General features: G+C 40.2%; 1 protein-coding gene across 24 annotated transcripts in view; it reads right to left on the reverse strand.

The window, feature by feature from the left end:
- Positions 1-23,667, reverse strand: part of CELF2 (CUGBP Elav-like family member 2) — a 547,425-nt gene that overhangs the window by 124,795 nt on the left and 398,963 nt on the right. For 23 of the 24 annotated variants that reach the window (XM_021530962.4, XM_021530961.4, XM_031506833.3 and 20 more), the window contains one exon: positions 7,322-7,518. In XM_021530962.4, coding sequence (XP_021386637.1) covers positions 7,322-7,499 — 178 coding nt within the window. In that variant the 5' untranslated portion in view covers positions 7,500-7,518. Of the gene's footprint in view, positions 1-7,321; positions 7,519-7,683; positions 17,236-23,667 lie in introns of those variants that run through there. The other variant, XM_021530963.4, reaches the window with a different exon arrangement.

Genomic DNA, 23,667 nt, shown 5'->3' on the forward strand with positions numbered 1-23,667 from the left:
CAAAATTCCTTTTCAAATGCCCCTTTACTGAACATGCCTTCCCCTCAAATGTTTATCAGACAAGAACATTAGAAAGAACTAAAATTGGAATATGAAGTCCTGCTCTTCTCATGGCTGGTCTGTACATGGGTTTTCTATCAATTTAACTAAAAAGATTCAGGTAGTTCAGGTTAATGCATTTTTTTTTTTCATCATAGATGTAATTAATAATATGCTTATACAGTCTTAGCTTACTTTTTAAAATTCATATGCAGTTGTAAATCATAGTTAAGCTGCTACAAAACTGCAGCCAATGAGCCCCAAAGTGATCTACTTTAATCCCTCAGAGATGTGTTATTTTTATTAACTTCTTACAGCAATACCTAGAGTCCTCATTTTTGGACCAAGCTCCCACTGTGATAAATACTATAAAAATGGGAAGGGAAAAGATGCCTAAAAGTAAAAATAGCTTCGTTCCACTCCAGTCATTCAGGCACTGTATACAGGAACTTTAGAAAAAAGGTTAAAGAAAGGTTTCTGTGCTACCTCTGTATTTAAATACCACAACTGAAAAATCCTCTAGCCATCTCCCCCCACCACCCTCTAGTCTTCCCATTCTGCAGCCACAACCCCCTGCTTCTGTTACAGTCTCTTCACAGATATCTTCCATTACTTCTGCTCTGTCTGACTGGGTTGGGTTTGCTGTGATAATTTTTGCTATCACAGGGGCTGACTTTCTTGCCATTGTCAATGAAGGGAGTATACAGTGAGTCTGATTTAAGTGGGCAACAGGTTTGCAGTCAAGTATGCAATGGGATGTTACCCTGATCTGCTCCCACTCTTCAAAGCGATGCAAAAATATCAGGGGACACCAGTCTCAGCTCCTCTTCGTGCTGGACATGGCTAAGCCACAGACAGCCACTGACAGCTTGGCATCTTGTCCTGTTTATGGGCTGAAACTGCACTTGGACATAGGGAGCAATTGTGTCATGTCCTGTTTCAGATGCACTATTTCAAAATACTAAATGGAAACAAGAAAAAGGAAAGTTTATTTTGGAACTCTTCTCACTGCTTCTTCTGGAAGCCATTCTCTGCTCTGCAAGTGGAGGAAGAAAGTTTGACTTGAGAAGTCAATTTTTTTTCTGTTGGCCTGCTGTTCCTCAGTCTTAAGTCTATGCTGTGCAGTCCCTGGGTTTAATATTAATTGAAAGAGCTTATCTATCCCTGCCTTTGGTATGCACTTCAACATATTACAGAAACTTCAATTGCATCCCCTTACAACTTTTCCTTTCCAAACCGAGGTAGAGTCCTGTATTCTTCCTCAGCTTTTCCCCTTTTAGCTTTCTTGTAAGTCAATGTTTGAAGCCCTTTGCAAGTTAACCTTTGTAGACCTTTCACCATAGCTCAACCCTTCCTGACTTCATACAAAATCATGCTTCTCTTCTCTGAACCTCTGCCCTTTTCTATAGAATGGTACTAAATATTGGTAACTGTAGTTTAAACATGATTAAAAAAATCCTTCTTTAAGTGGTGCAGTATTTCCTTGAAGGCTCTATTCAATGCTTCCATTTATACAGCTCGCATTTTCTGTGCCTTTTTGACCACACAGATACAAAACATCATCTCAGTCCTTTTATAAAATGTGCACTCTTCAAATCGTCATTCAACATACTTGTTCACTCAAAATAAAATTTATTCTACTTGCTCAAGGTTCGTTTTACCCAGCAGAATCTCTTTGTGTTTGATTGTTTTCTCCAGGTTATCAGGTGACTTCTCCCCCATCTAGTTCCTTCTGGATGATCCAAAAAGTTGGATAACAAGTTGGTGGTTCATTCTGTCAAAGCCATTTACATAGAGAGTGAAAAAGTATTGATCTCCAATAACAGTCCCTGTTCTCTCCAATCATCATCCCCTCTCCTCCCCTGGCCTGTAACCTTTCCCCATTCTAATCTGCCCGCGATCATCTACCCAGCTCCTTTCCCCATTTGGAAATGGGTCCTTCTCTGCTTCACCAGCAGCTGCATGGATTAGTCTCCTGTGTGACACTCTGTGAAATGCCCCTGGGAAATCAGCCTGATTATATAGATGATTTCACACCCGTCCACTTTCACAGAAACTTCTTGAAAAACTCCATCAGATTTGTCGAGTAAGAATTACCTTTTCTAAAAATCGGCTCACATCTGGAATATATTCTATAATGCTATTTACAACACATTTAAAATTATAGATTTAAGATTCCTTAAGGTTTAAATTTTAATGCCCTACAGTCAGAAAATTCAAGCTAAAAACTCAACTTTATCATTCTCTCTTCTTCCCCATTGTACTTGTATTTAATGACATCTGGCTTTTGCCAGTCTTGTCTTCTTATTGTGTACAATGTGCCTGCTAAAAAATAACATGCAAGGCACAGTGCAGGAAAATATTTCAAGTCTGCATAGTAACAAAGTATCTGTCAGCCACCATCACCAAAATTTAGTCTAAGACACACATGAACTATGGCTGTGGGCACAATTTGAACAGCAAATATGCTCACGGTGCAACTCATCTGATCTCAAAAGCTAAACAGTGCTCATGTGGGCCTCTGAGAGCATTCAAAACACAAAATAAGACATGAAGTGTAGAGAAACCCCAGCTCCTGGAGTGCTGGCTGAAGGGAGCTTTTAAAGAGCATCTAAAAAGTTTTGCCAAACACAATGTATTGAAAGTGCCTGAAGGAGCAGAGGGTGCAATTGGCTGTGTGGTATCACAGGGGCATTCAAGGAACAAGGAGCAGCTGGTCCTTGCTGCAGGTTAGGACACTCAGGGTAGGAATGTGTGACAAAGTGAGTTCCACAGCTCTGCTGCTGTGCAGGACTGCCCGAGTTCCCTTTGCTCCTACTGTACCAGGCACTGTGACAGGGATCTGCTGGAGGAGAGGGATCGTCCCCCCTGCCTGCACCAGACTATTTTGGAAGAGCTAAACTGAGGCTGGAGTGGTGCTCAAGCAAGCCAGGTAACTTTTGCCTCCTATATGCATCTCTCTCTCTATATATATGTATAACTATACACATCTATACACCTCCTTGCCCACCTGGTCTCTCCTGTACACAGCACATGAATGCCTCATTATCAGAATCCTCTGCTTGCCTCCCAATAGACTTAAATTACCATGTTAAATAGGATAATAATAAACACTGGCCTTTAACTACAGCACATCTTTGCTCACTCAGCAGCCTCCCTCTAATCTGATAAAGGGTGTGTAAAAGGCTACAAGCAAACACAGAGTCAGTTGTTACACAGGTGCCTCTCCTTGCCTTCTGCAGTGTGATTCCTATGGCAGCAAAAAGAAATTCAGGCTCACAAAGCTGGTTTAGGGGACCTTAATCCCTCCAAGAATTTTCAGGTATTGAAGCAGAGGCAAGGTGCCAAAAGGACATAGTGGATCTGGCCCAAGACTCTTCTGCTGCATTTCAAAAGACAAAAGTAGCCCTGCACCATCTGCTTGCTTCAGCACTTGGACTTCAGAACCAAAGTAGCCAAGGAAATCTTTCTGGCTTAGGAAAACAGTGGGGAAGAAGAGAGATCTTGGTGGCAGTGTATGCTGCCTTCACATGGAGTTTGCTGCATTTGAGATATTAGAGAAACTCTTTTAAACAACTACCCTGGAAAAAAGTCATCTGTTCACCCAGAAAAAATTATATAAAGGGAGCAAGCTGGATTGGGAACAGAGAGGGCTGATATGACCAGATTTTGAATCCCCTTGGCCCCCAGAAGCCAAAAATGCAATTTATTTCAGGGGTATAGAATTTTCTGCCCTGTTTTTTTTTTTTTTTTCTGGGGGGAGGGGGGGGAGGGGGGTTGTTGTTTTTTTTTCCCTATTTAGTTTACATAATCCCCTGGATTTCTTTTGTTGCAGAAAGAGGGAAAAGCCTTACAAAACAACAGGAGATAAAAAACAAAGTCAAATTACTTTTCTGAGCACTTTCACACATCCAAAAGGAGCAGAAAAATGCAAGCTCGGGAAAGGATGAGGAATTTCCTAGAATGCAGCCATTCCTGAAGCTCCCAGCTAATAAAGCCAAGCTTCAACGTTTGCAGTAGTATCAATATATCTGTGGAATTAAGATGGCTTTCCTCTGGTTTTCCAGAGTGAGGTAAACTTGGCTTTCTACCTGTCTTCCTTTGCAGAGCTGGCAAGCAATACAAAAGAGGAGGGAAGACATGAACTAGGCCGTCTGTCGTTGGAGGGTATGAAAGGCAGTCTGAATAACAGCAGGAGAGAGAGAAGCAGCCTATGGTTATTTTTGACAGAATTGGGAGAGACTCAGATTGCAGCTTCATAAACAGTTCATCAGAGAAAAACTCGGTCCAAATTAGAGGAGCCCCTTTGGCCAAGTTCACAGAAATGCACAACCCTTGTCTGAGAAGAGAGGAGTCTTTCAAAAATCAAAATGCCTTTCTTTAAAGAGCAAAACCTGACTGCTCCCCTCTGTGTGGTGTAGTAACACCAACTTGCATTCCTGTCATTACAACTCATGGCTTGAAGCATATTCAGAAAACAACTTCTGTGTGACACCAGGCTGTGAATGTTCTGCCTTACACACAGTCCCAACCATGCAGTGAAATGAAAAATGGACTTTTTTCTACCTCACCCATCCAGATCCCCTGGGTGGATTGTTTACAAAACTGGAGGTGATACAAAAGGTCAGCAGGGAGAAAAATGTGTGGCACAACCCAAATCCACTCAGCTCAAATTAAATAAAAATGGTTGTTTTATGAATATTTACACAGAAGAGGAGCATGGAATTTCATTCCACCTTAGACACATGATTTGTCCTGTACAGAGCTAGGAGCTGGATTCTGTAATCCTTGTGCGTCCCTTCCAGCTCAGGGTATTCTATGACCTCCAAACAAAAAAAAATGAAAATTCAGTTTCTTTTTAAAATGCTTAGTAGATAGTGTAGGTGAAGAACAGTCATGAATTGTGAGAAAAGACTGTAGGATGTTTTTCAGGGCAGTTTTTCAGTTTGTTTGTTTCTAACATTCTTAACAATCTCTCACACTGGATTAAGAAAATAAAGATCATTCCTAGTCAATAGATATCCACAAGAAACTCAAGAGGTTTCTGGCAACTTTGCTGACAGATTCAGCCAGGACGAAGGACAGAGCCAGCATAGAGATACCTTCCTCCAAAGCTTCTGAGGGAAAAGCTGACCACCAGAGGAGCTTGCTGCTGGTGCCAGAGAAAAGTAAGTCTGAAGGTTATTCTGCCTATCTTCAGGATTAATTTCATTTACTCATTAATTAACACATAATGCCTGAAGTGACAAGCATAATCTCTGCATGGCTGAAAAGAGTCCAAGCAAAATGCATCCCCAAAACCCAGCCACGTTTCAAAAAGAATATTGTATATGGGACTACAAACATTGATAATTAGTCTACAATGATTTGCATGATCTATGTTTCATCCTTATGCCTTCCAGCTGCCTGATGGACAGGTACAGTGATTCCCAGAAATGGGTATCAATGGGTTTCTTCTGTCTAACCACAAGATCATTCTCACTTCATTTACTGCTTAGTGGGAAGGCATTGCTGTGACCCAGGCATCAGCTGCTTCCAAATGGACGAGTCTCCAAGTTCAGCATTTTAGTGGCTTAAACTAAGGAGGAGTTTGCTCATCCATAGCAGCCTGGACTGCAGAAAATCCAGTTGCTTGACCTCTTAATGCTCTCCTATCCAGCATTACAAGAAAAAGACATTTGGTGAGGGCTCTGTGCAGCAGGGGGGTACATGCTACAATACATCAGTCCTGGGAAATGAGATGGGGGGTGGGCTGGAAGCAGAACTACACTGAAACACTCCAACCAGAAATACCTTCTGCTTCTGGATCACAGAATCATGGAATGCTTTGGGTTGGAATGGATCTTAAGGAGAACCTTATTCCAGCCCTCTTGTCATGGACAGGAACATGTTTCATTAGAGCAGGTTGTTCACACAACATACCCTTAAAAACTTCCAGGGATGGGGAAGGGGGAAGAGTGATCTAGCACAGACACTTGAATAGCAGGAAGGTACAGTGAGCTAGACCTCCTCCCTGACACTGGTGTGGGACCAATGTACCAAGTCTTTTAACTAGAAGTATGAGATGCAAGCAACCCAAAATAAACCATGGTCACTTAAAGCACCCAACTGCTTAAACTGGGCAGCAAAAAGAAGGCACCGAGAGGATCCTCTGCCCAGTACCAGGAAAATGGAGATATGTTGAGCCTTGGCAGTGCTTTGCCCAAAAGCAAGGAGCACTCGAGGCTGTGTGTGCCTCCCACAGCAGCAGGCACCTCTCATCTCCAGCAAGGGCTGTTTTACACTGTTAACTTTGCTGTGAGCCCACAAAATCATTCTGTGATATTCTCCATAGCACGTGTGCTCTGAAGGATTTTAGAGTCAGTGGCAGGAGTGCAGTAAGAAGTGTAAATAAGTGTAAATAAGAAATAGCAACCTTACAGCCAGGCACACACATGCACATCCAGTTCTGCCTCTGAGCTACGCTAATTATTTCTAACAGCAGCAATGCTCTCACATACCAAGGCTGAAGGAAAACATACAGCTAGGTAGGGAGGAAAATGCATTCTGTGAACCAAAATATTCAGTTTCAGCTTACATGTAAGCATGTGTCACACTTAAAGAGCTATAATACACAGAACTCTTGTGTGCCTAAACAAGCACAGATATATGTAGTGAAAGGAAGGAATATAGTTAGGGGCAAATACTTTACGTGTGTATAGAAAAAATGCAGGAAGGAAAAGTAACTCTTTCATTTAGAACAATATCAATGCCAAAAAATAATCCTTTAACATGACTGCAGAAAAAAAAATCCCTTTTTGGAAAAAGGGCAGGGTGGCTGTTTGTAATTTTTATTGCTGTTGGAGCAATGATGTGGCAAGAACCCACCATCATAATTTTTCCCTTCTGTATCCTTAAAGTATTTCCCACCTGGGGTGCAAAGAGAGGAAATGAAAGGAAATAGAAAATTATATTTTTCATGAGCTAATCCTGGGAAGCAACCTCTCATGTTTCCACATTTTTGGCAATGATAATTTAAACAAGGAGAGCGATATTTTATTATTTTTTGCACAGTTGGAACACATGCTTCCAGATAACAGATAATAAACTTCAGTTTAAGAAGAGGAGGAAGGCAATATCCGATAGGATTCATGAGTCCTCTCCTCTTAGGACTGATGCATAGCTCAACACAGCATACTACAAAACCTAAAGCCCCGCTGCAAACCTCTCTGGAAATGCTAAGGGAAGCAAGATCATTGGGAAAACAAGCAAACTGAAAGCAAAGAGAGCATAACTACTGTACCTTTACTTTGGGGAGGGTTCTGACTTCTGTCTCGGAGAACATTAATCTGGTAGACAGCTCCATAAGGCTCAAAAAGTTCTTTTAATTCTTTTTCTGACCACGAACGGGGAATCTGTCCAACAAACATCTTAATGGCATCTGGGTCTGGTTGGTCTGAATGATCCAAAGCTCCATTCATCTTGTTAGCTGTGCCGTTACTAGAAAGTGGAAGAGGAGATTAAAAAGAGAAGACAAGTTAGGAGACTACGCAGTTTTCATGTGCACTAGATGCAGAAGATGATGTCAATTGGCACAAAGCAGAAAAAAAAAATCAGGATTTAATTAATAGCATAAGTATTACGAACAAAAAACAATGCTATTACATTTTTCATTGAGTCTGGTTTTTTCTGCAGGCTGCTGCTTAATGTCATTATATAAGATGAGAGCGACACAACACAACCCGGGACTTCTGCATTTTAAAGTAGAGGATAGTGGCAAATAAGTGCAGATTTCTCTCCATGGCTGCTGTAAACAGAACTGCAGTGAATTCTCACTAAACTGGCTACTGGCAGAAACCAGGCAGTGCGTGTGTCTATGTGTGTGTGTTTTGTAATAAAGTCACATGAAAGGAGTATGAAACACTTGGCAATCTGTCAGATGACTGATGCAAGATGCCAGCGATGAATCTGCAGATTGTGTGAAGCATCCATGTGTGCATCAAATTAGTCTGATATTGCCTAGAATGGAAAACACTCCAGCTATGTGGCTGGTTGCTGCCGATTAGTTGCCTACGCTCTTTAAAAAGGAAAAGCAGTCTGGAGAGACCCAGTTTAAAGCATAGTGTTTATTGCTGCCATAAAAAAATAGCACAAATCAAAAAGAGACGGTAGTGGCAAAACTGCCTACATCGTTGTGGAAATTCAAATGCTGCTTCAAAAAGTTTTTTTTTGCCCTGCAAAAGGAGATCAAATTTTTGAACACTTTCACCCCCTGTAAATTCTTAGCCTATCTGACCTCCAGATGTACATCCTAAATCCAAGTTCAAAACAACCACACTTTTGCAGGGAAAAATAACTTCTGAACAAAAAATAATCTAATCTGGGAGACAAAAGATAGATCATGGTTTAGGAGAATTTGTACTCTTACACAGAAAATAAATAATTTTAAATACTGAACAAATATAAAAATACATCACTCCCTCCTCTTTTTCCCTCCTTGCATAGTTGATAATTAAGGACAGTAGTTTCAACTAATTACTTGGCTAGAAATTCCAAAAGTGCTGATGATTTTTGGATGTTTCGGTTTCAAGAAAGAACACTAATGATGCATGAATTTTCAAGCATCCCCCCATCTTTCCACCAGGGAGAAGGGGCAAATGGCCTGTATGCAGCAATGTCAGAAGCTGATCATGGCAGAATTCAGGCATTTCAGAGCCACCTGCCACTTTCAAAAAACTTGGCTTTAATTAGAATTTCTCTGTTTGATGATTGTTCAGGAGTGAATGCCCACCAGAGGACTTGGAAGAGCTCAGAATCTGCACAACCAGATGAAAATAATATTTTACATGTGAAAAAAAAAATCTAAGAGTGGTGAGAAGAAAACAACCCTGTGCAATTCCCCTGTCTCACAGCTATAACCTGTGTGAAGACAAATTATTTCGTTTCATGTGTTTCATCTCCTTGAAAGCATAATTCACATTAATATGTCCATATTAACTTTAGTACTTTCGCTGCTTACAGGCAGGAAGGAGAAAGTTATATTAAAGGCACATTTTACACCACCAGCAAGAAGTTTGATCATCCCTTGTGAAGTGCTTTCAAGACGGATCAGCAGACAACAGCATTTATCACTCTCATAAATGGCTAAAATTCCTACTACTCTAGCAGGAATCTTGCCTGAGAAAGAGACTTCAAGATTTGGTCCAAATGGTTACATTACATTGCATCTACAAATATCTTGTCTTGCAAATGCTCTTCATTTTGAAAAAGTTCTGCAGGTCACAAGTTCACCTGCAGGAATTGTGACTTCTCTAGGCCTTAGAAACTGCATTTCCTTACAAAGACAACTTTGTCCTTACAAAGACAACTTAAGCCAAACCAAGCCAACCATCCAAACAACCACCCCCTTAAAATTGCCAAGAAACAGAAAAACTATGACTGACTCACTTGAGTGATAGTTCATGGGAACAACTTTCAAGACTTTCATGGAGCAGTAGGCACCTATGTGACACTTAAACCTCTAAAAAATCACTCAATTATTTCTTTTCAATTCCTATTCCTCTACGTAAAACCCAATCTGTCAAACAACCTCCCTGCTAGGGAGGTTGAAAAATCCCTGACCCATAGCTTAAAATAACTAGAAAACGCTTATATGTTATTTTGAAAGAAAAGGTAGAAGTTTAGTTAAGCTCCCAGCTCTGCCCTGGGCATGGTCAACTATTTTCTTTCATAAATTGGCTTGATTTTTCACTTCATTTATTCTCTGTGTTGTTTGTATTGAGTTCAGTTTTAAATCATGCCCTTCATCTGTTCTCTCTGTTGGATCCCTTCTTTAAGAAATCCATACACAATTGCTACTTAGCCCAGAATTACAGCTAGGGTCATGTTTAATAAATAATAACAAGTTTATTCTTTTGCTTTTTCCTTTACCAAAACCACCTTTACCACCAAGACCCCCACAATTTCCATTGCTAATCAGCCAATTTTTTAGAGAAGCACAAAGCCAAACACTAATACCTGTTTTCTCAGGTAAATGGCCCTATTAGCATCAAGTTCTTGCTTTGAGCTAAAGGTTTAGGCACAGGCCAAGCTCTCTTCTAATTGCACAGAACGTTTAAGCCCTTTCTTATTTTGTTGGGATTGAAGTTGAATTACATTGATCATATTCTTTAAATGCTTCATTGGCTGAAGATGGTTAAAAGCTCTGACTCAAGGTGTCGGTGCCATACACTACGATGAAAAGCTCCAGGGGACAGGTTTTGTCACTCACTGCCTACATTAACTTGAGTAAGTCATTAAAACTTCTCCTAACTAAATTCCACCATCCATTGACAGCTCTGTCAATCCACTAACTCCTGCAGACTTAGGGAAAAGTGAAGCATAATTTAGGTTTTTCTTTAAAATACTTTTCTACCACAAGGTAGGGACTTGACTGAGCTGCCAGCTTTTTGGAGGTTTGACAGACAAGTTCAGGCCACAGAGAGGGCACTCAGTTTTACAAACACAGCTGGGCTTCTTCCTAAACTGCATCCTTTTGATCTCAATGCAAACCAAGGCTCTCAGACACCTCAGAGTGGGAATCCAAGTCTCACTGTTGGGATTTTGAGGAGCCCATGAACACTTTGCAGCAATGACACTTGTAGTAGTATCCTCACCCAGCTTTGGCAGCTGGTGTAGGACTAGAGCCAATGCAGACAAAATGAACAAGTGAATAAATCAGCAGAGAGATAACACTGGGGCAAAACCACCTATTTTATAGATTCTATGGATCTGATCCCTTCAGTGCACTGGAAGGCTCCACTGAGGAACAAAATTATACACCACACCTGCCTGATGGTTCAGTTTGTCACAGAACTTGTTGGGTTCCAGCCAAATATGTTTGATCCTTTGCAAATGTTCCCTTCTAAGATGAATTCCCTTATCTTTTCCCACCTTTTATCTTCATCCAATGAACATTACTGCTCTGCACTAAGACCTCTTGACTGCTAAGAGCTGTAGGGCTTTTACTTCTCTTTGCCAACACAGTGCCTCTCAAAGGAAGTGGCTTCTTCCTTCCCCTATCTCCCCTTCTCCTGTACCCAAGAAGTAATAAGTCAAAAGAAAAACTACATGTAAAACTTTCCAGATGGAAGCAAAGCAAGTCTTGTGAAGACTTAGGACTATTTCTTGAAAGCACAAGTGTACAGAGATAGCTGTGTCTAGAGGACACTAATGAGAATGGGATCCTTTGGCACTTACTGTCAGTACCCAAATGATGACATACATTAAAAAAAAAAAAAAAAGAATGAAAGAAATAAAAAAATTCGCTTATGTGACTCTATGCTGTAGCAATCCTTCCCTCCATGGCCAATTTAGCCCATTGGACTCAAGGGTGACCCAGCACATCATCTTCACTGACAAGGTGTCATCTGTATCATAGAGAGCAGCCTGAGGGCAGAGATTAAGACACTGAGTCGCTGGCTGCTTGTGGTTGCTGCCAGAGCATACTCTCTCTCAATTTGTGCCAATTTTTCTTCTAATAACCTAACTACCATTCCATCATTTCAGCAAGCTGACAGAGCCACTCTTGAGGAGCTAGAGATTGTTTTAATATCCCTGCTGCTTCAGCAGGAGCACCAGAAAAACCTAGCAGATGCCCTCTTGGTCTCTCCCATTCATATCTTTAATTACTGCAGAACTGCTAAAAGTGAACTGCCCACTCAGGACAGAGAAGTAGCCTTCAGAAAAAAATGTCTGAATTAAAACAGACTCTCTTAAATTCATCACTGTTAAGAGCTTTGGCATTAATCCACATTAATTTCCATTAATGATCCCAGTGTCAAGTCAGGTGCTGAAAAACAGCTGTTAACGGGGACCAAACGGATTTACATGACACCTGTTTGCCAAATCTGTTTTAACCCTACCCAGAACCTTCCTACTGTTCTTTTTTGGTTAATTCATATTGCAAGTCTCACCCTATTATTGTGTTTTACCAATTTGCTGGGGATTTGCCTTTTTCATGTTCCATAAGATATCTGAATTCCCTCTAAGAGCCAACAGAACAAGAATATGGTAATAATCAAGTTCCAAGTGTAATGACAACTAAATCCAACCCAGTGCAGAGGTATTTACAGGCATCAAGGTTTTACAGCAATAAAGCATTTACACCTGAGCTGTGGCATCACTGCCAGGATATCACACAAACTGACAAAAGGGACAACACCCGTTTGAAGGCTTCTGACTGCTGTCAAGAGAGACAGCCAAGCATCACCTTAATGTACTCCAAAGATCATAATTGCTGGTTTACGAGCAAATTTTGTCTGGAAGGACCCAAAAGGGCTTTTTAAACTCATTGTTTAGAGAGGAATGACTTCATTGTAAGGTGACAGACGGCAGCTGTTTAATGACATGGAGCATTATCGCACAACAATTTCAGCCAGGAAGGGTAGAACAATACTGTACCCAATTGAAAACTGCAGGGGGCTGCAATTTATAGACACAGAAGGTAATTACCTACATTGGATTTTGGCCAGCAAAATAAGGGCCAGAACCTCTGACAAACAGAAAAAGAAGCTGTGCAACATTTTTAAGCTGTAAATGACCAGGTCTCTGTGTTTTGGGGGGGAAAAAAGTCATCTCCAGATGCCTTCTAACCCATCAGCATTTTTGCAGCACACTTGCTCAAAAGCAGCTCAAAGGAAAGATGATGTTTCAAAAATCATTAACTGCTTCTGCTGTAGTGTGTTGTAGTTTTTGGCAGAACTATTAGACTCTAATAACACTTATAATTATTATTAAGTAACACATATCCTAAACAGCAATCGCTAAATGACCCTGACATCATGCCCAGTGGAAAAAAACTCATATGGCAGGATGTTCAGTACTACATAGGCAGTAAAGTCTACAAAATAATTATCTCCAGGCTTCCCTGCACCCATCAGCAGGGCTAATAACGGAGCAGCTGTAAGGCTTGCAATTCATCTTACAGCCCCATAAAGACCTTAACAAAGAGATGAGCAATTCTTCATCCACCCAGCAGAGAGCAACCACACTTGCACTCTCACACACACATGAATTACATGAAAATCCTGATGGCTTTAAATACCTGACATACAATGCTCAGAATTCATTCTTCTTGGTAACTTAAGTGCTTGTGTAAGCACTCCGTGGTAAATACAAAGATGTTTTTCCTTGTGTTACCTCTGCATTGGCAGAAATTATCTCTAAAAGTGTAATTTTTCTTAAGACAATGAGTTACTTTTTACTGCCCTGATAATTCAAAATCCACAGAAATTTTTCTGGTAAAATCAGAGATTTCTCATAGCTTAGCTTTGCTAACTCTCTCCATGTAGTAGATCATACAAATCACTGCTAGTATAGGGAATAGTTGTTCTCTGATTAATTCCAAATTTCGTACATGTAATCAGTTTGCCTCAGTTGCAAATTTTAGGTAAGGTAAGAAGATATTTTATCCAAGAGAAAAAAATATTTGAAAATATGGAGGGGAAAAAAATCCCCACTTTGAAATTTTTTTGATGGGTAATAAATTTGGGCTGGGAAGAAGGAGCAGCAGAGGGAAGTTGGCTTTCAAGCAGATAGGTCAGACTGCATGATACTAAGGGCAATATGAATTAGAAAATGTACCGAACAAAATGCAGACTAGAGAAACATCAGAAGAGAGCTGATCCCACCTGAGATAAAACCTGTTATTTCTCAGAGGTATAGATGCAGATTCCTCACCAGTATCACAGAAAGAAATCAAGGATACAAAAGGAAATCATAGTAAGAGCTATATTAAAATGCAGTTCCCTTTTCAGCTGGAGGTGCACATTGGAGCACATACACTCCTTTGTGCTTTAAGGCTTCTCACCTTCCTAAAATTAGCCCTCAGAGTTCTGCTCACCAAAGTTAAATATTCACCTCCAGAGGGTGGTGGTTCTTCAGGTGTTCAGTCTCTGCATTCCTGCACCACTTCTATTACAAACCAGTTTGATTTAAGGCAGGGGTTTCTACTTAAACAATGGATAACCCTTGTGTACATGTTTAAACCTACCAAAAGATGTCATTCTAATGTTGTGCTGTGGGTAATGCTTCCTGGAACCATACAGTCAAGCTTTGCAAAAGTTATCTACATCTGTTACATCTGCTTCACACACATGCAAACACATCTTACAAAAAAGAAAAAAAAAGTGCTACATGTTTCAGATGATCTCATCTCTTACTGCTGCTGTATGGACCATTTTTTATTTTTCATTAAGCAAATAATTTTTTAGAACATGCAGTAGTGCTTAATGATGTGCATGTGCTGTGAGTGGAGCAACTCATACAAGTTAAAATACATGTAAACAAGAGTGGACGAGTGGAGAAGAGAAAGCAAACAAGGAGGGGAAGTGGTTTGTTTTTTTTAGAGTCTTCTATTTTGGAAACCAATTAAATATCACTGCTAGTTCATCCAATAGTGGAAGCAAACAATTAAACACGTCATCTATACAAGTCTGAACTGGGCAGCATCTTTTTGTTTATGCTGATAAAACTTACAGTGACCTATTTTCAGTATCTTTAAGGATTTGCCTACAGTAGCCTATAGATTTTACTCAACTGAAATTAGAAGTTTACACAACTAACTAGAATTTTATTAGTCAGTAGAAGCTTAACAGCCAGTGACAGATGCTTGCACCTCAATGGCTGAAGAAAGTCACAGCCACCCCACCCCGACTGCTTTGAACTCCTTTCCCCTCTTATTCAAGTACAGAATCACAAACTTCTGGGATACATGCGAAGAATGACTGAAAATAAGTCCTTGAAGATATGAACTAAGAGCCCATGTAAGCCTCAGTCCTTGTTCTTCCAGGCTGCTGTAGGCTTTGGGATAGAATTAGTTTGAGGTTTGATGAGGTCTGCTAAACAATAATGTTCCGCAACATAAAGCTCAGCTTTGGCAACCACCCAATAATTCATTTTTGCTTTCTGGGCAGAATTTGTTCTCTACATTAAACGCTTAAACAAGATTGGGACTGTCTTCATCAGGTGTAAGGTAGGCGCATTACTAAGAAAAGTCCCATGAGACAACACAGAGAATCACAGAATGGTTTGGGTTGGAAGGGACCTTAAAGACCATCCATTCCAACTCCCCTGCCATGAGCTGGGGAGCCTTTAACTAGATCAGGTTGTTCTAAGCTGCATCATTGTCTTGAACACCTCCAGGGATGCGGCAGACACAGCCTCTCTGGGCAACCTGTGCCAGTGCCTCAACACCCTCACAATAAAGGATTCATTCCTTACACCTAACTAAACCTGCCCTCTTCCAGCTTAAGGCCATTTGCCCTTGTTCTGTCACTATACTCTCCATGTTCAACAAAGACTAAGTCATGACTTTTGTCTGTTTTCTGTTGACCAGCATCTACACTCTTGTTTTGAACTGGGATGTTAAGTTATAACAAAGGCTTCTAATTTATAATTTTTCTGTGTCTAAACTAACCTCTGTTATGGCAATTACTGCAACTTACTGCTATGCTCTTGTTGTGCTCCTCAATAACTATTTTGCTGGTAATGTCTTTGGGGCATTATGATCTATGCTCTGTCTTAAAGGGACTCTAGTTGAAAAGGAACTTTTTCTCTCTGTATCACTCTAAGATGGACAGTAACATGAGAGTGAGCTTGTGAGCCTGAACAATTACATTATAGTTTTGGAGCATGGATTGTTGCACTTTTTCACATGAAGTTGAACCTGGAGTAGCTGACTGCTCAGTATTAATGGTGTGGATTATTAATGCCTTGCCTTGCTGATTACACACATTTGCAATGAAGCACACTTCTTTCTGTGTGGCAGGAAACATTTATCGGTATTATTTTTTTTTAAAGCACAATGATATTTGATTATACCCAAATGCTTATGTATTTGTGACATGTCAACAACTGAATTAGAATAGTACCAACCCTTTAAAATTCAGTACACGTAGGACCATCTGTTTTCTTGTCAACAACCTCAGTCGCTCTCTTCCCATTTCAAACACTTACTGCTCCAAATTTACAAAGTTGTTACTCAATTCCCTTCTTCCTTTGCCCTCCAAAACACTTCAAAGACAGCAATGAAGGTTTCAGAATTTTTTCTTTTACTTCATAATTACTGACATGACTATTTCAGCAAGTTTTGTAGCCAGGCTGGCAATTATCAGCAAGTTCTTAGGAGGTTTGCAAGGTCTTATATAGTTTATGGCAAACTGTGTCCTGGAGTTGAGATGGAGGGCATGGGAAAGGTGTTTTCCAAACATTTATTTTGAAATGCAGCCATTTCTGTGTGCTAAAATCAACCAATTATTGCAAGAAGTAATTTACAGTCCAGAGTTTTTCAAGACTGGCACCCACATGTGTACGTGCATATATGCTCAGGCCTGGTCCCAGCTGAGCTCCACAAAATGCAGGGAATCATTTTCATGGGCCCAAAAGCCCAAAGAGAAGGAGGCCATGCCGGACATGGCTGCTTTACCTAAACAGCATCCTTAAAAAGGGAATGGAAGATCACAGCCAAGGGTGCAGCCAATTTTGTTTAGCCAGTTTCGGTTAGATCTCAAATAGACCATTCAAGGAAGCTGCGACATTCAATTTTCTTAAAACAAAAAAACCCTATCAAGCTCAGCCATGCTCTCCCCTTCTACAAATCTCACTATAAGAAAAGATCATTGTCCAATATGTGATGCAATTGTGATTTCAACAAGTTAAGCATCATTGTAGCAATATCCCCCTCAGCTGATTTCTTTTTTAAAAACCATTTCTTCATTTTTTTGACACCACATCTGGCATATAGAATACAGATGATCATTTGTTTATATATCTGTCTAAATGCCTTTTCCAAACACAGCCAGATGGAGCCTTTCAAAATCAAATTAATTTCAGATTAATTCACTCTGGACCCACTCCAGTTTCATGACTCTTTGCTTTGAGGCACCATCTAAATTGATTTAGAGTCACGAACTTAAGAGAGCTCAAGTCCTTAGGTACAGAAAAAAAAAGAGATCCTTCTTGCATACTGAAAGAGTCAGCAAATCAAAAGAGTCCATGATCCTAAGTTTAGGCTCATAAAACAACCTCCACCAAATCAACATAAGAATGCCTTAGTTTACATAGTGCCAAATTAATTTATAAAAATCTTCATATTTCATTCCAGAAAAATCACTTTAAAATTTACATCTTCAATGTCTCCCTTGCTGAGTCCAATAAAATTTATTGCTCTAATTAAAAAGCAAAAAAAAAAAAAAAAAAAAAAAAAAAAAAAAATAAAATCATTGCTCTAAACCTTGCAATAAGCAGTAGTCATGGAAAGATAGGAAACAGGTAATAAAAATCTCCACTGCAAGGGATTTATCTAAGGAACTATAAACAAATGTAGCCTGCAAACACTGTGGGCTTGCATACTGTCAATCCTCTGTGGATGCCTTTATTATCTCACTTGTTTCAATTGCAATTTGGGTTTCCATGGAGATGTAACAGTCAACTCTGGAAAATTATAAGATAAATGTCAGGCAGTGATAACAGTGTTAATGAAGCTTCATTGACAAGCAGAACTATGCTTCAAATAATAGGCATATTTCTATTAGCATATGTATAACCTGTCCAGAAAAATAGAGAAAAAATCCCAACAACAGGGAAAGACAATATTAAAAAATTAAAATGAAATTCTGTACATAGATGATACAAGACATAAAATGGAACATCGCGTCCATGTGAAAGGATGAATCCCTAACAAACAGAAGAGATGCGGATTCAAAATTTAATTTCCCAATTCCTCTTGAAATTTTTGCACTCAGCTACCAGGCTGAAAAGGCACTTTGCTGACACACGCAGCCACATTCCTGCATGGTGTGACTCTTGTTCCCTTGCAGCGCGGGGTGGAAGGATCTGCTTCACCAGGCACTTTGAAGCTGCGGTTTCATAATGCGCAAATACAGCTGCAGCGGGCTGTTAGAAAGATGCCGACCTCAGTGGAAACACGAATAGCGCACACACCAGCACGGCCCCCAGAGCTCTCGGGTGTCGTTCGTGCTCACATCGGGGTGGCTGCTCCACCACATCTTGATACATGATGATTTTAACGTGATACTGCCGAGGCAACAGCCATCAGTGCTTCAGATGACGGCACGGTGTGGTCTTGACCTGCTCCCGTGTTAACCGAGCCTGTAAAAGCTGGAGAAGCTTCCAGTCATCTGTGAGGGGCTGGAGCCAACTTTTATCTTCCCACAGATGGAATGGTTTTGGTGAACTGGAGGTCAAAGAGGCGACAAAGAGGATTTCTTCAGATCAGAGGGAAATGAAGCTCATCCTGCTTTGTTTCAATGAGTCAAGCTCTTCATTTGGGTGGGGTGGACTTCCACCCTGCCAGGGGAAGGGGAAAGAGTTTGGCTGCACCTGTACTTGAGGGTTCATTTTGGCAGTTTATCAGAAGCCAGGAGCTTCAGATGGAGGGAAGGAGTGGGGCAATCCTACCCAGAGAAAAACATGGAAATTTTGTAGGTGGGTAAAATAAGCTAAGATTTTCATTGCCTGTTCATGATGCAATATTTCCTCTGTCTGGACAATCAAGAGGTGCTAGAAGTTGGTCCTATCTCTTCTCATCCCACTATTTGGCTTTGGAAATTTTAGTTCCTTGCCTGCCTGTGTAACTCTTTCAGGTAGTGTCAATCCTCGCATCTCCTCCTCTGTCTTTCAAAACAAAGTTCTGGTATTAGAAGAGTGTTAGAGGGGCTACAGATTAAATGATGTGTTGGAAAACCAGGATCAGGCTTGGTTCAGCAGCAGCAGCAGAGGAAAGTGCAACCTTAAACATACAAGCAAACAAAGAAGAATATCTTTATCCCTCCTTGACGCTAAGTATGTGGGCAGGGAAAATTTCAGGAATTGCGGGAAAACAAATGTTACTGGGAAGTATAATCTTATGAAGCTGTAGCTCAACCAAACTTCTGCATGCAGGACAGGAAACAAACTGACTTTGTCATTTTATTGAAAAAAATAGTCAGGGAGTGGGGTTGGGGGCAGAGTTTTTTGCTCTTCTTCCCCTCCTCTCCTCAAAACACCTCTGTTCTTCCTACCTTGTCTACATTCTGTTTGTTTAGTAAAGGCAAACATGAATGTTGTGTGGAAAACACTTCCCACTTCTCCATGGAGAAGTCATCTTTGTCCAGACAGGTTTTAGGGGGCAGAAAAGGGAGTTGAAAAAGTCCCCAGTCTTTCTGCAGAGCAGACCTCAGCTCTGATCACATTCCTGGGCAACAACAAAATCAATAGAGGTTTTTTCCTTATGTTGTATTTCAAGGAAGCTTAAAAAAATTCCGAAAGTTTTCCTTTTTCTGATTCTTTTCCAACTGCTCCTCAATATAACAAATGAAAAAAATCTAAGTACCTAATTAGATTTCTACTAAAATGTCAATAGTTAGAAAGTGATTTTCCCCAGTGAGTTTTCCACATACTTATAACTCACTCTAGTGCTTTTTAGAGGAGTGGGGAAACATCTAAAACCTAATATTAGTGGTGGTTAGTTCTGTGTAGAAGGACAAGTACTCCTGCCAGCTTGGTGGAAGACAACATTTGAGTAAAACTTGAGTATGGCTTAACCTTCAGATGGGCAAAACATACACACTCCTGCCAGGGTCAAATGGTGGCAGAACCAGGTCCCACCAGACGTGCAACCATGATTTGTAGATTAAAGAAAATAAACTGGATGTGAAGGCAGAATACTGAGCAAATTTTTTAAATGAAAAAAACCCCATGCGTGCCGTGTGGAACAAGTTGTCCGTACTGCAAAACAAGCCAAGTTGTCTTAATTTCTCACTTACTGAAATCTCTACATTCCATTGCAATGTGTTTTCTAGCATCTACAAAGGATTCATTTTCCTTTGTATCTTGGATTACCAACAGTTTTACTTTTATGTCCAAAGAGAGACCTGCTATAAAAAAGGTCAGTAGTAGCACTGGCAGACAAGTAGACAACAACAAGTCTGAGTTTTTAAAGTAAACCCTCATTATAGCTTAAGATTTTACTTAGCTCCTTATTTTTTCTCTATTATTGCAAATAAGATATTTTGCTCTGTCGGCTGTGCTGTTCTTTTGAAGCTCACAAGAAAATAAACAACTACACATAATTAGGAAAGGAGCAACTCACCCTTTTAAGCATCATTCAAACAAACAAAATGAGAAAAACTGGTTTAAATTTTCCTAATAAACATACCCTGAAAAATCCTAACAAAAATACGCCCTAGCACATACACATGCACACACATTTCCCGAGTCATATGGCAGACATTTATGGGGATGCTTCTGACTTCAAAGATATTTTAATTGTGAGTTTGAGTTTGCATTGACTATGCAAATGCAGCATTGGGAAAACAAAAGAGGGGTGCCATTCGGAACTGTTTTGCCAAATGGAAAGGAAAATACAGCTTGAAAAGTTGTCAAAACCTATGTTTTTAAGGTCGTCATAAATAACTGCCATAGGAAAAATGTAAAATGATGACATAACTTCTAAACTGTACTTTTTGGATATAATCTTATCCTAATGGATATTTATTCGCTCTGGAGGTTTAATTCACAAGCAAAAATGAATCTTAGGGACTTGCTGACACTTTTGCAGAAGATATGGGAAAAGAGGAGAAGGGAAAAGGGAAAAAACCAGGAATACCATCCACATAATTTTGACCACCCCATAATTTACAAAGACTCTTAGCTCCAATACCCTTGTGCAAGAGAAAAGGTAGCTAAGCAGTTGTGGATGTATTTTTAAGCTCCCTGTAACATACTCGACCTGTGGAAACTTGGCCAGCTCAGGTTTGGCTGGCTGTCAGCAGCAGTGTGAAACGCTGTGTGATTTATAGAAATCTCTGTCATCACACCACAGGGTTAATGCCTTCCCTTCTTTTTTCTCTTTCCCTCCTGCCCCTGAAAGTGGAAAACTCTTATTTGTGATGACAAGTCTTTGGAAAGCTGGAGGATTAGTAACACCATGTGGTTCCTTAAGATCTCTAGCCCTTTTCCAACTGTTTTTTCCATATAACTCCTCTCTGTATGGTCATCGGCACCTTCACTCAACAGATGGAAAAAGGGAAGAACCTGCCCCAGGGCAGGTGGAAGGACCAGGATGCTGGCAGTGGAAGAATACAGACTTGAAGCTCACATGTCTCAGCTGCCTGATACAAGAAACCGAGGGGAATCCAAGCTTCAAATATGGGATTTTAATAATATGAGCATTTATTTTAATGATTTGAAGGCTGAACCTGCTGGGCTTGTCACTGTAAGTAAGAGATACGGAGAAAGAAATTATGAAGCCTGAATTTTCATTCTGACTGCCACCACTGGAGAGCTGTGGATTTGTGCTCATTCTGGTCTAAGGCAGGGAAGGATATCTGTGGCCTGTGCCCACACAATCACTCAGGATAGGCAGCCACCAACTGGGCAGCAGGTCAGCTCTGAACACAGCTTCACTCGAGCAATTTCAAATTCTTTGAGAGAGGTATTACTCACAGATTATTTTAAGGCACATCAGTTTTGTTGCTATAACCATCCTTCAGAGAAGACCAAATCTAAAAGAAGAACAAAGCTGGGAAATGTGTCTAATGGTAAAGAGCAGAGAACTTTGCAACAAAAAAAAGCTGTTTTTCAGCCACACTCTTTCATAAGTCTTTTGTCTTTCCTGTACTTATCTCCCTCACTGTCAAATTATGATCCCATCCCAACAAAGAATTCTAAAACATTCAGAGGAAACCACTACATAAATGCTGAACCATTTTGTTATTAAAGGAAAAAACCCAACAACCCTTTCATGATACGTTTTTTTCTTTTAACTTGATGCAATTCTAATTTTTCTTTCAAAGGCAGTGTTTGAATATTATGAAATACAGCAGAAGTACTTTCCAAAGCCACTATTATTATTTGGATTGCAAGAGCATCTCTGAGGCCCCAAACAACGCTGCCTGCTCTCTAAGCAAACCTAATTTTATTAGCAAGCCCAGATGTTTTCCTACTATTTTCATAGGTTTGTGAAACATGACACACTCACAGACTATTTTAATAGACAGTTAAAAAACAAAGGGGAGATAGGGACACAGCAGATTTGAGTTCACTTAGCCTACAAACTCAGGAATTTTTGATTTACTGGTCTCTAACAAGCATCTTCATTAATGACTCAAGATTTTTAATGCTTCTTTAATTGTCTATGCTTCCATCTTTCCATGATTAGGCTGAAACAGTTGCTGCTCTACTAAGAAGGTCAGAGAATCTGGGGGGTTTCCTGGACAGAATGGGAATGTATGCCCTGAAGCTTCAAGATAGAAGGGAGTGTAACTCTAGCATGCCAGCTCACGTCTCAGTACTCTATATTTTCTAGGCATTTATCCAGTAGATGCATTGCTATCCTTTCTTATTTAATTCAATGATGCATTCTTCCATAGAGTTGCACTAGGCTGACACATTAATTAAAACTACCTTGAAATATTAGCAGCTACATAGCATTTGATTGGTAGGGGAAAAATAGTTGGGTATGAAAATTAGTATTAGCTTTTACATAAAATAAATTATTATTCAATAAATTTTAATTGCCTGAGGCATTTTTATGAACAACAGGGATTAGCGAATATAATGTATACAATACATTGTATATGTAACAGACAGAATAATCAAGCCTGACAGAGTACTTTTGTTTGTTTCAGAGCACATGCACAGCTCACATGGAGAAGGAACAGATTACAAGGAGCTTCCCTGTAGCCACAGGCGGCTGTGAAAGCTCAGAGTCAGCAACGGCAGCGCACTGACACTTAAATCAAAACTATACATCCTTGAGGAGCCATTTCGTCTAAATCACAGCTTCTGATTCCTCATCTTATGTGGTCAGTGGGCCTGCACATCTTAAAAATGGCAGCAAGGGTGGAGGTAGGAGTGAGGCTTCAGGAGAGCTGTTTTTGTGAGCTCTGTTCCACGAGTGCAGCAGAAATGTACACAAAGCTTTACAAATGACCTCATTTTTACTAGGAAAGGACAGCTCAGCTCTGTTCTACATTTTCCTGAACTGAAAGAAAGGCCCCACAGCCAAACTGTCATGTCTAATCATTGTGTTGCTGGAGAGTGTTTAAAACAAACAACTTTTTTTCTTTTTTTTCCCTCTCTTTTAATACAAAGCCACGGAGCAATTGTCTTTTCAGAGAGTGAGAGCTGCGTTTTCTATCACATAGCCAAGACACCAGAACAGCAATTTTTACCAGTGCAATGAATGAGCTTTATAAGGTTAAATTTTCACCTCATTAATGATCTGAGCTGATTATTCCCTTCCCCCACTTTTCCTTTTAGGTCATGGATCAAATGTGACCCACTTTCCTTGAATGCTTTCCCACCATCTATTTTTCCCATTAGAGTAGAAAGCTAGTTGCTAAGGACACATTACAGAGCAGCCACACAACCAGTAAATATCTGCCCCCCAAACACACACACACACACACACACACACACACACACACACACACACGCACACTTTTCTTCTTCCCTGCCTTTATGATATTTCCCCCCTCTCATCATCCACTCTCAACAAGATCCCGCTTTACATTCAGGAAAGCCAGCAACAGAACTGCTTATAAGGACAGGCTTAGCACGAGAATAGGATTTTCTAATGACTACAGAGACTCCTGGGGCCCTTCA

The sequence above is a fragment of the Lonchura striata genome, chromosome 1A, assembly GCF_050655825.1.
Source record: "Lonchura striata isolate lonStrDom1 chromosome 1A, ASM5065582v1, whole genome shotgun sequence".
In the NCBI taxonomy this organism is placed as follows: Eukaryota; Metazoa; Chordata; class Aves; order Passeriformes; family Estrildidae; genus Lonchura; species Lonchura striata.